This window comes from Coffea arabica, chromosome 9e, assembly GCF_036785885.1.
Source record: "Coffea arabica cultivar ET-39 chromosome 9e, Coffea Arabica ET-39 HiFi, whole genome shotgun sequence".
NCBI classification, from domain to species: domain Eukaryota; kingdom Viridiplantae; phylum Streptophyta; class Magnoliopsida; order Gentianales; family Rubiaceae; genus Coffea; species Coffea arabica.
The window spans coordinates 36,758,271-36,775,025 of record NC_092327.1 but is presented as its reverse complement, the minus strand read 5'-3'; the positions used below and the strand labels follow the sequence as shown (position 1 = coordinate 36,775,025).

Genomic DNA, 16,755 nt, shown 5'->3' with positions numbered 1-16,755 from the left:
CAGTCATTGTTATTCACACTCCTCTTCAACATTTTTTTTTCGCTTATTAAACGACAGATATTGAAGAGGAAAAAAAAAGGGTAGTGAGAGGAGTGTAAAATAATTTTTGAATTGCTATTAACATTTCTTTTTGTATATATGATGATGAGTTACCACACTCTCATTGAATATGTGCCTATCCCTACTTTCCCCCCACCCCACCAAAAAAAAAAAAACTTAAAATTGGTACCTCTATACTTTAACATCATGAAATTCAATAGGACTAGCCGGTGCAAGAAACTCATACGCATTACAACATTTTTTTCCACATGAGATATACAACTAGTAGATGGCATGCGTAACCCCTTCACTTTTGTTTTTGACCTCTCAGCTCTCTCTTTGATTAATAAAGTTGATGGTACCTCTATACTTTAACAATCTTTTCTTCTTGGAATTCCCTTTGCTATGGCAATTTTTGCATGTAAGACCGTGCAAAAGGGAATTGGCAAGAAAACCAAAAAAAAAAATGATAATAGTTATACAAGTTAATTAAATACTAGTAGTAGTAGTTAAAGGGTAGTACTAATACTAATATTTATATTTTCACTTACAAAAGGTATTTTTTCTCCAAGAAGGCACGGGTGCTCCGCCGATTTCTCCAAAGCAATCCCAGTTCCCACCATTGTTGCCTTCCTCTTCCTCTCTGTCTCTTTCCTTTTGAATTCCGTGTGTCTGTGTCTGTAAATAATTATTGTCAAAGTACATATTCTGGTCTTACTACCAGAGATCAGTCTCCCCACATCGCTTCCCGTGCGACACATGACCTTAAGTGATGGTCCTTGTACTCTTATGAATATAGTAATTGCTAGTAACTATGAACGTGAAATCACAAACAACATGTACGTATAAGGGTTCAATTATAATACTAGTAATGTGATCAAGTTATTTATTTGTTCCCATGCACAATTAATTGTGTGAGTTGATCAAGGCCCGGTTTGATAATTCAACTCAATGCCGAAAATTAAAAGACATTTTTTTTTTAAAAAAATGAAAGCATAATATTTGTATGATATTTCAGATCAGTGATATAATTCAATTAGTTATCAAATACATATAATACCAATTCATCAACTTAATACTTTCAGCACTTAGTTTTTGGACTTCAAATTTCAAATTTGTCGAACAGGGCAGCCCAAGTCATCATGGATATAAGTGATTGAGAAATTTAATTGTTATGGAATGAGGTAGAATCACGCCTCACATAATTTTTTTCTATATATGTGTGTATATACATACATGATACTAAGTGCCTACATTCATCTATTTTATTGAAAAATGTTTTTGCTATACCTCCGAAATCCTCAACAAAGTTTTCCACATATTTGGGGAAGTTTACTTGCAAACAATTTTTTCCCTGAAACATTCAGCTTAATCAATATGAGTTTCAATCTTTTTTTAATGTCGGATCATGAATAGAGTATGTTTTTGACTACTTTGATTTTCTGAGAAAATGAATATCATTTCCGCTTTTAATTAATTGTTGTATTAATTTACTGTAAAAGTTTATGCTAACCCTGCGTGTGGCACAATTTGTTGAAGTTCCATGCAAGAACTTAGCAAAGGATCGATGCCCTTCGACTTAATTCCTCCAAAAGTTAACGGGTCCATCACATTAAATTATGCTTGCCTGTGTTTATAATTGTTCTTAGCTTTGCCCTCTTCATTAGTTTAAGTACTGAGTAGTACAGAGGAGATATCCCTTCGCAACATATCTAGTCGTTGGAAGAATGCCCGTTGCTGTGATACTTTTCAAGAATAATTAATAATATCAAGCTCAAGATTTGGCAAAATAATGAACTAATTAAGGGCTTTAATCTTAATCATCCCAGGTATTCAATCTTTTATAAACCAAGTACTGAAAATCTGAAACTGTTTTTCTGTCAAATTTTGTTCTCTGAGTTCGTTATAAATAAAGTTTGCTACTCCATAATTGTTCTTCTTTAAACTGGTTTAATTTTTTGTTAAAGCTAATGCAACTGTGGTTCATAACTCCACCTCGAAGGAATTCTGATCTTCCTAGTCTTCGGGGTTGGCCACTATCGTTTTCATTATCAACTTCAAGCTTTAGCAAATGTTTTGCAAGAAAGAAGGAATTTGATCTTTGATAAATTCGCTGCACTAACCCCACCAAGTTAAGTGTCTTCATAGTTCCAGAGGTCGAACAAGCCTCTCTAATGCATGAACCTACCTAGGATTATTCCGTCATTTGCTCCTGCTTGTTACCCGGACCATTGTCTTTCTAAATTTTTTTTTTTTACCATAACGAAATCACTTCTTTGTATCCCCCCTCCCTCCATTTTAACTACAAGAAAAAAAAAGGGTTTTTATGCAGTGGATCAGTACATGTATAGGCTTTTAGTTTCCTGCTTGTCTTCTAACCTTTCAGTTTCACACGCCCATTCAAGCTTATCCCGAGCCTCAATTTTAACTACATTCCTCATTTTTGTTAGGGTTAATCTTGTATATGCTAACCGTATATATATTATTTTACTTCGTTTCAACTTGAATTTCGATTTTTACGCATATAATATATTATCATTGTATATAAGATCAGTTCCTCAGATACTTCATTCATTTCTTGATAATGCTTATCCAGCTGGATTTCAGATTCACAGGAATATGCAAATAGGAACAAATTACATCCTGCAAATTAAAGGCAGCGTGATGAGTGAATCGGTGAGGGATTAATGCAATCACCAAATTAGAGTTACATGTGTTAATAAAATGTAAATTTGTACTCAAATTATACCATCTTCTACTAAAAGTTATAAAAATTACACCAATCGATTTGAATTCGACAGATTTCAACTCATGGAACGACCTTGATCCAAGCGGTGAGGACTTGACTAGCTGTCCAGCCTGCATGACATTGAGTGGCCTTTTGCTAGTGGTAATTGGTACGGTTCTCCATGATCTTTGGTGCATGGAATCTGTACATATTTGCATTAATCAACACTTTCTGGGCAATAAATAAAGGACCATGCATGCATGATCAATGATAATATGTTATGCCCCAATTAATATTCCTCATTCAACTAATAAAATTCATAACATGATTCACATCATTAATAAATCCATATCCACAAAATTAACACACTTAAAAAGAATATTAAACTGAGCCCTATACTATACATCTGAGTTCATGATAGAAAGCATCCATAACTTGTCTTATCTACCACTCCAAGTCAAGACATGCACCACAATTAGCCTTAGAAAATGCAATACAATACAATACAATACAATACATCAAAGCTAGCTAAGTGAAGTGGGGTAAAAGAAAATTGGGAGCACACAATATAACAAAGTTATTTAATTGTAAAAACAAAAAAAAATAGTTAACAAATTAATGTGTTCTGGCATTTTTCTGGTTGGAGCTATTGCTCCTGGAAACCCATTTTTCTAAGTTTCTCTTTACTTGTGTTGGTGGCATATGGAACCCCATCTCTGTACAACACTTTCTTCCTTCTGGGCTACTCATATATATATATATATAATTTGTAGCAGCAGCTTCTTTCTCCAAATACACAGCACAAGTGGCTGCTTCATTCATTCATACTTTATCACTTATGGTCCTCCTGATCACTTTATCATACCAAATGCACATGCCAGAAGAGAAGGAAGAGGAGAGGGGGGGGGGGGGGGGTTAAGCAACATTATTCAAGGGTTGTGGAAAGAATTCTTGCAAAACACGTGGCGTTTTTGGCGAAATATTTTTATGGGTACAAATCCTAAACTGGTTTGTAGCAATCTACACGTGGCATTGGTCAATATTAGAAAACCTAGATACTTGTTCAATTATGGACTATGTGAACTGTGTGAAGATCCAACTCAGCTGATATATATATATATATCTGTGGCAGGGTAGGTGAATCATTAGGGTCATTTGTGTGTGTATGTATCTCCCAATACTAATCAATTTATATAAAGACAAATCAGAACTAATATTATTGAATATAATCAAAGGTGAGGAATGAACCATATAATATAATCAATCTTCCTTTTGATTTGATTTCCAATAGTACGTAGTAGTATATCTCTTGAAGAATAGATCCAAACCAAAAGGGTATGATGCTAGAGCTAGCAATATTAAGGATTTCATACGTACACTAAATTAGAAATATGATTAAGTACATTGTAATCTTACTTTTAGTACTATTTGTCATTGGTTTTACCTAGCAAGACTTGTAAGGTTATAAAACTAACGCTATACAGATTAAATAAAAAAAAAAATAGTAAGCTACGAACAGGGTCTAGGAGAAATTTCTTTTTTGATATTTGGATGAATTATTAACAAACAAAGGTAGGATCTATATATATATATGATTAATCTTCTAATACATTGACAGTGTATACACTTTCACCATGAGATGCATGACACATAATTCGAATTTAGATGTGAAACTCAATTTTTGTATATGTATCGTAAATCTAATCGTGATAGTGTATGCATCGTCAGTATGTATAAAATTTACTCATATATATATATATATATATAATTGTGGTAATAGGGTCAAAAGTCAAGAATTCTCTCCTCCTCTTTCTCACTCAATGACAAACAAAAAACAAGAAAAGAGGAGAGGGCAAATGTTGGGTTGGGGCATGCATGATTATGCTGAGATTACCGAGAGCATTTATTTTCACAGCGGGGAGGCAGGCAGGCAGGCTGGCTTTTAATAATAAATAATAATAATATATGAAGAAAAACCTAATAGGGTTGGCCATGTGTACGTTTTACCGTCTTTTGATTCCCTTCTTGACGGTCAAACTTTCCAGTGAGTTTTTGCACCCTTCAAGATACATTCAGCATATACAAATATATACACAATACACAGATGCCTCTCTCTCTCTCTCTCTCTCCTCCTTTCTGCAACATTACTCCGTAAACTATTCACACTTGCCACCATATCCGTCTTTGCTTCCCTGCATTTGCAATCTTGAACACCATTACCATGTAATGTGTGCATTATTTATTTCTTTTTCTTGATATATATGGATGCTCGGTGATTTACCAACAAGTCCTAATTTTGGTTTTCAAAATTTGGAAAGACTTTTGTAATTTAACCTCACAGGCTAGAATAGTTGTCATGTGGTATAACTATTCATTTATTTATCTAGAATAAAAAGACCACAAGTATTACTTAGTACTCCCATAAAGAGTGTAAACATGATTTCACTCGTGGTCATCAGTCAAATCTCAAGCATGGTTTTTAGTTCCAGTTAGAGCTTTTGATGGCAAAAAAACAGGTGAATTCACTGACAAAACTTTTGATTACTTTTGACTTTGAAAATTTGCTGTAACCCTTCATGCATTAATTAATTAAGTTCCCATAGGCAACGACATTAAGATTTAAGGACGGAGATAAAATCAAACATGAATAGATCCTTTGCTAATTCATAGTAGTAGTTAGGGCATGATCATCGTATAATAATCAACCATGTTTGGAGCACTTGATCATTCTCCAAAATTGGTTGTACTATTTATATTTTCAACTCATTATTTGTCATGGCCTAATTCTTTTTTATACATTTGACTTCGATACTTGAATTTAAGACCTTACAATCTTAGAAACGACTTTATTTATTATCGCTAAACTTTAGTTTATTGGTCGCCATAAACTAGTCAGGGACTTGACTAGTTTTCACAAATATATATATATTTTTGTAGAGAAAAAAAATATGGAGATGGATGGGAGAGTGGACATTGGTGTTATAAAAGAGTTTTTGGCTATAACAAATAAAGATTAAAAAAAAAGGAGAAAAGCTTTTGCATAGTGAATATATAGTAGCTTGGATATAAAGATTTTCATCCAATCTGTCCCAAAATCTTGAGAATGAAATAAACCCCCCCTAAGACCCGGAAGACAAGGGTTAGTGTCCTCGTACAGGGGCACAAACAGCAAACCTATCTCTCCATTAAACACATAATTAATTTCTTGTCTTTTCAATTAAGCTCATGACATACATAAAGTCATATACTCTCCTGTATATGAAGCTAGGAGGATCCTCCCTCTCAATCAACTTTGCCTACAGTGAAAAGCAAGTGTCAGTCATGCATGGACGAATTATTGTTGTTGCGTTACATACAGATCGTACAGTAGACAATGAGAGCTCTAGCTCTTTTGGACGCACACGCACGGGGAGAGAGAAACAATACTTAATCAAATCACCATCCAAATATTCATTAGTATTATTCACTAACATGAAGCAAGGCAAAAGCCAAGTAAAAAGAACAAGAAAGGAAAAGAAAGGGAGTACTGGTACTAGTTGCAGTACAGGTAGTCCCCCGTTTGTAGCGGGGGAGCAGTTTGATGATTAGGATTGTAAGATAATAGTAGAATATAAGAGAATGGATGGATGGAATGTGAAGAAGTTATGGGTTCTTGAAGGCCGCCTGAGCCTGAGGGGTCTGTGGGGGGTAGCGAAATCTAAGCAGGAGAGACTAGTAAAGGAGTGTGAGATGAGCAGGAGGGATGATAATGAATGGAAGGGGGGAAAGAGGGGGTTGGGGTTGGTTAAGGGTTGTGGCAGAGGAGAGCAGATATCTGACACTGATATGACTTATTTCCAACTGGGCATATGATCAATTATGAATGGAAAAAAATTATGAATGGAATAAATTCCAGCCCATGAATAAATGGGTGTGGACTGTTGGGGGGGTTTTTACTGAATTAAGAGCTTTTCTTCACACTTTTTGTCAGACTCATCAGATTTTATATCTTCCTTTTCTCAGGTGTCTTTATCTACAATGTCTATACATCAAGATTGAGACTCTTTCTTTCACGTATCATGAATGTTTGGAGAACTTCAAGAAAGGAGAGAATGTTGTTGGTAAATTTATAGGAGCAACTATTACCTCATCATCAAACGAGCAAATAACTGTGGAGTAATATTTTTTCTCCTAGCAAACAGACTTAATTGACTTATCACGACTCATATACTTCTCTAAACTGTGTAATATATCTCTTTAAAAAGTTGGTTCGAAATACTGTGTAATCTATTTCCTTAACAAAAAAGATGATAAATTACGTTAAAATGGTGTTAAAAGGTCTAGTACCTAAATATGCAATGTAAGAAATACTACTACTTTAAGCAACGGTACAATAAGTAGGATTTGTAATTATTTTAGTGTCAAATATCTTTGGCAGTTCAAACTTGAAAGGAGAATTCAGCTTGTTTTAAGGTTAAGGAACCGCATGCTGCTAGGGTTATGACCATGTCTTAGGGCCAATAACCTACCATTTCTACAGTAAGTAGTAATAGTAATATACTAGCACAAACTGTCCAGGGCATGAAGATAAGTTCAACTTTGAAATTGCTAGCTGCCTATTCTTGGATAGAAACGAAGAACTTTTATTACTATTGCTCCACAATCATACAGCAGGCCACAGCGCACGGTTTTTATATTCGCTCCCCGTGTACTTTTTGTTCTTTTTTAGTAACTGTGTGGTCTGGACTTTAGTTAGCTCTAAGCTAGAGTTTCCAAAGCAAAAGATACTAATAGAATACTGGAAAAAATCGGTGCTCTGGGCAGGAGAAATGATATTCGTCTACTTAGACGGGAAGGAAGAATATACTCAAAATCCAAGTACACTACTTCTACTAGTACATAGTACTATACTATTTTCCAACTCTACAACCTATTTTTTGGGCACACGATGAAGTTACAAAACCGCCCCGCATCAACCCTCAATTTGCTCCTCGTTGAAATCATATATTTTTTTGGGATTAGAGTCGTGACTGCCCTTTGGAGTAGAGGGCACCCCATTTATGACCAAAGAGATGGAGAGAGGTTTCATATAAATCTTGATTTTGCCTTGAAAGAACTGATTTCTCTTCCTCTTTTCCAGAGTTAGACCTTTCCTATTCTGCTTCTTCTTCTTCTTCTTCTCCATCAAAGTACTTGTTTGGGTTTTTTCACTTCACAGTCCCTCCTCATGCATGCACTTCTTTTTACTAGTTCTGTTTAACTTCTCTATCAAACCAGCAGAGTGAAGTTAAAATATTGTAATCTCTACATACAATTTAACTTCTTATGGCTTCCATGAACAACTGGCTTGGCTTCTCTTTATCACCTCAAGAAATCCCTTCACAACCTCATCAAGATCACTCCCAAAACACTGTCCCTCGTCTTGATACTTTTAGCTCAGAAGAACTCTCGGGTACAGATGTCTCGGGAGATTGCTTTGATCTTAGTTCTCATGCCTCAACCATCCCTTCTCTTAATCTCCCTGCCCCTTTTGGCATATTAGAAGCTTTCAACCGAAATAACCAATCACAAGGTACGCATCCTAAACTGGTTTTAACTTAGTTTTGGTTAAGTTCTTGAATTTCCTTGTATAGAACAAAAACTTGTTTGAGGAAGAAAAAAAATTCATTCACCTTCATGCAATTCAAAAATACTCATTTTTATTTTCTTTTGGGGGTGTCCCTTTTCACTCTTTTTGCAGATTGGAGTTTCAAGGAACTGAACATGAACTCTAACACAAGCTACAAAACCGCCGGTTCGGAGATGTCTATGTTGATGGGAAGGGCTTGCAACAACAACAATCACAACCTTGAAAACCAAGAACCAAAACTAGAAAACTTCCTAGGAGTTGGTGGACAAAACTCCTTGCACCTTCCTTCACAAACTGTTGAGGCTTCTTCTTCCAATGGTAATGGTACCATAGGTCTCTCAATGATCAAGAACTGGTTGAGGAATAATCCCAGTACATCCCAGCCTGAGAACAAGATCATCAATGGAAATGATGGGGTTGTGGTGTGCTCTAATAATGCTCAAAACTTGTCACTTTCTATGAGTATGGGGTCACAATCAACATCTGCTTTGCCCCTCTTGACTGCAGCAAGTTGCTCAGATGGTGAAGGAGGTGGTGGGGAGAGTTCCACTTCTGATAATACCAATACTAATAAGCAGCAAAACGGTGGGATTGGGATAACTAGTCTTGATAGCCAAAGCGGTGCAATTGAAGCGGTGCCTCGAAAGTCTATCGATACTTTTGGCCAAAGGACTTCTATCTACCGTGGTGTAACAAGGTATTTATAGTATATCTCTAACAAGTTACACAAAAGTATTCTTTACATTTTTTCCCTTTGAAATTCTTAATGATAAATTCTTAACGTTCGTGCTATATGAAAGAATAGCTTGCCTTCTTTTTCTCATTCATTCATTCTTTCTTTCTTTCTTTTCTTTCCTTTTCTTTATTTTTATGGACACAAATTTTTTTTTCCATATTTATTCTACAATGGCGGATGAGATTTAATGCTTTAGGGGTTTTTGTCAGTGCAGGCATAGATGGACTGGAAGATACGAGGCACATCTTTGGGATAATAGTTGTAGAAGAGAGGGACAAACTCGGAAGGGAAGGCAAGGTATGGTGATATATTGTCTGCCATTATTAGTTACTATTTCATTGCTTTTCATCTTTTTGTTAAACTTGAGTCTCTTAGTTCTAACTATTTTTTTCCTTGTCTCCCATTTTGCATATGTTTTGATGGGTGGCGGATACAATTGTTTTGCAGTTTATTTGGGTGAGTGGAAAGTGTCTTTTTCCATGGCTTTTCGTCTATTGCATGTTGCCTTTCCCATTTTAATTTAAGTGCCTAAAGGGCAATTTTGTGCATGCGATTAAAGCTATTGTTTCTTATGTTTGTTTCATTGTGGGCACTCTTGATTTTTATTGTTGGGGAAAAAAAATCAGGGGGTTATGACAAGGAAGAAAAGGCAGCTCGAGCTTATGATTTAGCAGCATTGAAGTATTGGGGTACTACTACCACTACAAATTTTCCAGTGAGTGTCTTGCACCATTTTGACTTTGTTTTTTGAATATTCTAAAGTGGTACAAAATTACTTGACGACTAAATAATTTTAGAGATCGATCTCAAAGAGTGATAACTACTAAAAAAAATTAATAATATATAAGTATTCCTTCACTCCAGAAATTGAAGCATAAATAGCTCGAATAACTAATAATGTATCTTTTCAAACTTCTTAGATTAGCAACTACGAAAAAGAAATAGAAGAAATGAAACACATGACGAGGCAGGAATATGTTGCATCTTTACGAAGGTACTCTCCTGCAAATCTGCAATAGAATGAGTTATTCGTTGAGACAAAAATGATTATTAATACATGCGAATGCTGATGGCCTGGATTCTTTACTGAACTCAGGAAGAGTAGTGGGTTTTCCCGTGGTGCATCCATCTATCGAGGAGTGACAAGGTAATTCTTTTTCTTCTGTCTTTTGCTTTGATGGGGGTACTTCGGAATGTCGGCGGAAGGAAAGTGTAGGCATGAACCAGTTTATTTTATGCCTTATCATGAGGCAATTATTTCATTTCATTATTAGGGGGTTTGAAACTTTTCAGTGGAGTATTTGATGTCTTTTATATGTTCAACAAATTCTTGGGTACTACCAAGGTTCAATTGTCACGCTTAGTTAGACTTATCAATAAGATAATGGCATATGGTGTTACTGTTTGACATGCTTGATTGATTATTGTCTTGAACTACCATCGTAACCAACAAGCACATCACCAGTGAGGAACTAATGCCATTGTTTACTTACTATAAGATTGGAAAATATGTCGTTTCATAGGATCATGTTTATGTTGATCAAAATAGCAATTGAATCTAGGCTTCTTCTGCGTTAGTAAATGCTGATCAATGACTCCGTTTCTTGCCACTCTTCTTAAATTATATGGTTGCTGTCTTTGCTAACAGACACCATCAGCATGGAAGATGGCAAGCAAGAATTGGAAGAGTTGCTGGAAACAAGGATCTCTACTTGGGAACTTTCAGTAAGTCATCAATTTCAACTTTTTGTTCTCTGCGATACCGCGACATTAGGCTAGAGATCAAATTACTCATGTCATGTACCTTGAATGAATGCACATAAAATTTTTTTACTTGGTTTAATTTTCAGTGGCTGTTCCACTAACCGTTCCAATGAAACTATGTTGTTGGCATATCTTTAGTGATTGTGACTCTTTTATTCCTCTATTCTCAATTCTGTGGCTTAATAAATTCTTTAGGCACACAAGAGGAAGCAGCAGAAGCCTACGACATTGCAGCAATTAAATTTCGTGGACTGAATGCAGTTACTAATTTTGAGATTAGTCGATATGATGTCAAGAGCATACTTGAGAGCAGCACTTTACCAATAGGTGGAGCTGCTAAGCGTTTGAAGGATGCTGAACAAGCTGAAATGGCTTTGGATGCTCATAGAACAAATAATGATAACTTAAGTTCACATTTAACAGATGGAATGAGTAGCTATGGAGCTCAGCATGCCTGGCCTACAATTGCATTCCAGCAAGCCCAGCCATTAACCATGCATTACCCTTATGGTCAACAGCAAAGGTTATGGTGCAAGCAAGAAAATGATTCGGATGTCAGCCACAGCTTTCATGATTTGCATCAACTTCAATTGGGGAACACACACAATTTCCTTCAACCTTCTGTACTTCACAACCTCATGAGCTTGGATTCTTCATCCATGGAACACAGTTCTAGCTGTAACTCTGTCATCTACAGCAATGGCTCGAATGACAATGCTGCCTATCAAGGCGTTGGATATGGAAGCAGTAGTAGCTATCTGCTGCCAATGAGTACTACAGTTATTGCTGAAGAAGGTAGTCAGAATCAGGGAAATGGCTTTGGAGAGAATGGGGTAAAAGCAATTGGCTATGAAAACATGTTTGGCTCAAGTGATCCCTACCAAACAAGGAACTTCTATTATCATCCCCTACCATCATCAAATGGGACATTGAGGGCTGGTCTTTATGATCAGGGCTCATCTTGTAACACTTGGGTGCCCACTGGAGTTCCAACTCTAGTAGCAAGGACTAACAATATGGCTGTTTGTCATGGATCTTCTACTTTTACAGTGGGGAATGACACATAGAATTTGTCCTGAATCAGAAGATGGGGGGCATAAAAGATGGTGTGGCTCAGGGAAAAAGTATGGATGTATACATAACATTACTGATTTTTTTTTCTCCTTTTTCTTTTCCTTATCTTTCAGTTTTCCTGATCAACCATATTGACTGAAATTCAAGATAGGTGGTCTTAAACTAGCTTTTTTCTTTTCCCTTTGATTTGCTTGCTTGATGCATGCATGCAAATTTATTAGGATATGGCTAAAGTTCGTCAATAGCATGTGAATTCTCAGCGTTTGTCACCTGCTATGAATTTTGGAACTTTGGTCTAATGCATCCTCGCGGAAAGTAGCATACCAGGCTTTGTAGTTTTTGAATAACATTAATACAAAGAATGGGAGTATTCTCTATTTCTCTTGTTTTATAACCCAAAAATGCCAGTGTTCGGTGTAATATTTGGTGGCTGCACATCCGAAACATCAGGCTTCTCCTCTTATGTTCTCAAGTAAAAGCAACCTCAAGACTCCATTTGAGGATAGTTTCCAGGAGATTGCCTCCAGTTTGGTTTTTCTGATGTAATATGCCTCCAGGACATGGTAGACTGTTGGAGGAGGATTCTTGTGGACTTTGTACTCCACGGCTTATAACTGACTGATTATCAATTTATGCTACTACTTTTCTTGAAAAGCCCAGGCCAGGAACTTGTAATACCATCTTCACCAAAATGCGCAAAACATAACAAGCCTCCATCACCCCCTAAAGTGAATTAAACAATAGATTACTATTCCCAAATTCTTCCAACTTCTTGTTCCCTTCACACCTTGCATATTCCTCCATGTCATTCGCACAAACTTCATCCACACCTCCGGTTACTACTATAAAACTTTTCTACCAGGAAAAATTTTCTCCAAGGACATACTACTGCTACTACTACCACTACCACTAGTCTCCACCGTCTCCTTCCTCATCCCATCCACCTTAATATAGCTATGCACATCCTTCATCTTTTCCTCTAGCATTCTACTATTAATCATCGCCAAGCTATTAACCTTCCCCACCACCACCACCACCGCATCTTCTGTACCACTTTATTACCATCCATAAACAGTCCATGACCACCATCACCAATTCCCATCTCAGTCAACCACCTTCAACAGCTCCACCTTTTTTAACGTACAAATCTCCAATATGGAGATTGGTATCATTTCCACCATATATTTTTGAAATACATTCATCTATAATCATCTAAACAGACTCCATGACTCTAAAATGTACAACCCTGTTGACCATCTGCCGAGAATGAATGAGCATTTACAAATATTATAATTGAAGGTTTGCAATTGCTTCATGTTTTAAACCGGTCGGGTGTAGGCATAGGCAAGAAAGTTTGTTAGGGTTATAACGCCATTTATGACACAAAAGGATCAGTTGACTTGATAAATCTAGATTATTTCATAATAACCAATAAAAGAATATACTTCACTAAGTTTTATCGCTTACATATTCGCCTCTCAAAAGGAAGCACCAGAATTGAAGTACGACAGGCCAAGGGGACCAGCAAAGAAAAGCTCAATGGACACTATAAATCATTGGGTTTAAGAAATTATGTGCAGGTTCAAGAAGTCAACTACCTAGTTTGAAAGCATCCACAAAGAGGCCCAAGCAAATACCTGCTTTCCAATAGTTTATCATCACCACAAGAGACTGCAGCCTTCCCCTGGACATAGAGGAAGGCTTTCTATACATTAGCATACCTATACCCTCTATTGCAGCAACAACCACCCCAGCCACCAGTACATCCCAGTCACCAGTTTGCCCAAGAATTGTAGCCAAGGCATTAGCTGTGTAGAATCCCAGGAGGAGGAGAAATATCTTCATCGGGAAATTCTTCCTAGCTGAATTAAGCTTCCCCAAAAGCTGCCTACCTGCTGCACTTACTATGCGGCCCAAACGAGTTCCACCAAGGCCAGCGCCAAAATTGTTAAAGCTGTCTTGGTCATCGTTATCTGGAAGTCCACCTGTGTCTAAAGCAAATGCCGTTCTCCAACCACGTCTAATTGGTTGAGGACTATTTCAAACAAGACCATAAAAAATTCACATCTCAAATAGCATTAATACGCATTTGGAGGCATTTAGATAGAGATAAACAGAAGAACAAAATACAATTACATCTTTATTAGACTACCAAAGCTAAGAAAACTGATCAATTGCTGTCATCTTTTCATCTCACAGTCAACAACATTGTAAAGCAAATTCCAACTGCAATAGCTCCTTTACTGGTTATATTGCAGATTTTCTCTAGACTTACATACGACTTGCCTTTTTGAGAATAGTCAAGTTATTTCTGTCGGTTTAAGAGACACTTAATCTCTTTTTCAATAAAAATATAACTGATAAGTAATCAGATTGCCCTACCAACAGCTTTGCCACATTAATGCATTATCCAATTTTGAAGCTAAATCATCACAAATGTGTCATTTGAATGTCTTGAACAAGTTTTCCAGCACAAATTTGTTGTATATGATAGCTAAACTAGTAACATATACAATTTTCTATGGCTTCTGTCATCAGGATACTATTAGGTAAAAGTGTGTCAATTCCACATCAAAGCACAAAAGACTACTCTACATGTTCATTTTTACAACATGTAGCCCAAAAAAAAAAAAAATCTGGATAGAATTCAGCAACTGAAGTAACATTAAAACAAAATATTGAGAAGTACAGCTTTAAATTGTATCCTAACTCCAGAATATATTGGATAAGGTTAATATCACAGGGTACATGGCAGGTCATAGAAAAAACTATGAAAATTCCAAAATAAATATTGCATTTGGTATCAATGATTCAGATTCAACAAAAAACCTAAGGTCAAAAGCTTATATAAGATTATGTTGTAGGATATACAATTTGTACAAACTGGATTCAAGTGCTTACCAGAGGTTCACGTGGACCACAAAGGGAATTTTACTTATGAGTATACATGTACATCTCCATCCCTCAAGTTTAGTCTATCTTACACGTTTTTCCATCAAGTTTTTCCTTAGACAAACAGATCCCTTAACAAATACTGCCACCAACCACATAGATCCTAACAAAATTTTACATCTACAAGTTCCATAAATTTTCAGGAAGAGTGGTTATAACTAAAACACAAGCAAGCTGAAATCCTACCTCTTTATTTGAGAACTTGCATACTTTGTAGCAACCACTGCAATATGCACAACTAAATTCTGTTTGTCATTCCACTCCGAGAGAGCATTACAATTCCTAAAATCTGTAGATGATCTTTCAAAACATGCATTTTCAATCACGGACAAACTTCGTGGTATGATGATGTCCATTCTAGCAGCCATAAACTGCGGAACACATCTAAAAAGACCAAGTGAATTCTATAATACTTCCCCAAAAAAAAAAAATAATAATAAGGAGAGAGGAGAGGAACTTTGCCTTCATTTAAGTGGTTTCACATATGAAAAGCTAACCACCCATTGCACCAGAAAAGCATCTGATTAGGGAAATTTCAACAATAAGCCAAGAACTCCATTTGCCTTCTTCGAAAACTGAAGTTTTGACTACTGCCTCTATCAAACAGCCCACTACAAATATTACAACAGATTCAGTCTTGAACTGAATCTAAAAAACTTTTTAATTGCCAAAAAACGAAAAGGGTTCGCTGGAAAAATGCATATCAACACACCCATTTAGCAGTTTAATTGTATAGATAACTGTATTGGTAAAACAGAACAAAAATGTATTCAATTAATTTTACCTCATAAAGATGACATTTTTATTACCTTAGCCTGTTGGTGGTGGAGAGCTGAAAGCAGCAAGCTGAGAATGGTGGCTGAGGAGGCCGAGAGAGGCGGTTTATGAGGTGGGTTTCCCGGTTTTGTTGGATGAGTGTCCGAGTAAAGGATGGCGGGTGATGGAGGTTGCTGCTCAGGGGCTGGACTCTGGAGGAACATAGGAGAAATAGGTGGCACCCAATGGAGGTGGGAAAGTTGCTGTACTAATCCTGTAGTTTTTGAAAGATCTTGCCGTAGTTTCTTAGATTTAAACTTTATTCAAATTGCTCTTTGACATTTTAAGAATCTTCCAGTTAAGTCCTAAGTTCGGTACTTTCAAGACTTCAACCACCATGTCATAAAAAATTGGATTAAATGTTCTTTTTATTTTTTGGTAGGAACATTGGATATCTGTACTTGTTAGTTGTTACTATCATTTGTAAATACTTTAGTTGTTGAATATTCAATCAAAGTCGTGTTATACTTAATATTCATATATTAGAATTTCTTCAGACATCGATTCAAATTCAAGTTTTTCAGCCATGCAAGGATTATAATCAGGCATGCATGGATATCTATAAACATATTTATCAAAATATTATACATGGAATAATCTAGTTATCATGCCCTTTTCTATTTTATTCCAAAAAGGCAAACATTTTTCATTATGCAATAGGTTGACCTACATAATATTGACATATTCTTGAATTAAAGGATCCAAATATCAAACATTTCAATACCAATCAAAATGTATAGATCACGACATTGCATAAGATAACTTACTTATTCCGTAATTTTATTTACTTAAATAAAATACTAACTTTTGTCTCATTAGATATGGGTTGACATACACAATGTCAGACATATAATTAAATTGAAGATTGTAAAGTCTATTTAATATATTCCTATACTTAATATATAACTAAAGGGAAATTCATGAAAGATAAGTATCTAAAATACTACTCTATCATTGAACTCAAAAAACTTATAACATAAGAGACCCAAAGTATAAAACGTGCAACTTGAGTGACTTGTTGAAACTAATCCAGGACAT

General features: G+C 36.0%; 2 protein-coding genes across 8 annotated transcripts; one reads left to right on the top strand and one right to left on the bottom strand.

Moving 5' to 3' along the window:
• Positions 1 to 7,864: 7,864 nt before the first annotated feature.
• On the top strand, positions 7,865 to 12,326 carry LOC140014850 (AP2-like ethylene-responsive transcription factor BBM2). Its single transcript, XM_072066460.1, has 9 exons — positions 7,865 to 8,318; positions 8,487 to 9,072; positions 9,326 to 9,408; positions 9,559 to 9,567; positions 9,738 to 9,826; positions 10,032 to 10,105; positions 10,208 to 10,258; positions 10,760 to 10,836; positions 11,071 to 12,326. Exons 1-9 carry the CDS (start codon positions 8,072 to 8,074, stop codon positions 11,940 to 11,942), a joined length of 2,088 nt encoding a protein of 695 aa, XP_071922561.1. The 5' UTR covers positions 7,865 to 8,071; the 3' UTR covers positions 11,943 to 12,326.
• A 1,023-nt stretch (positions 12,327 to 13,349) lies between these two features.
• LOC140014809 (ycf20-like protein) lies at positions 13,350 to 15,952 on the bottom strand. 7 transcript variants are annotated; one of them, XM_072066302.1, is made up of 4 exons: positions 15,711 to 15,952; positions 15,364 to 15,512; positions 15,088 to 15,272; positions 13,350 to 13,969 (listed from the first exon to the last, which is right to left on the bottom strand). In XM_072066302.1, the coding sequence occupies exons 2-4, from the start codon at positions 15,367 to 15,369 to the stop codon at positions 13,540 to 13,542; spliced, it is 621 nt and encodes a 206-aa protein (XP_071922403.1). In that variant the 5' UTR covers positions 15,370 to 15,512; positions 15,711 to 15,952; the 3' UTR covers positions 13,350 to 13,539. The 7 variants fall into 7 exon arrangements, with proteins under 7 accessions (XP_071922403.1, XP_071922397.1, XP_071922400.1 ...); XM_072066296.1 differs by having other exon boundaries at positions 13,350 to 13,984; positions 15,364 to 15,543; positions 15,711 to 15,950; XM_072066299.1 differs by having other exon boundaries at positions 13,350 to 13,984; positions 15,088 to 15,285; positions 15,711 to 15,950.
• Between the last annotated feature and the right edge of the window lie 803 nt (positions 15,953 to 16,755).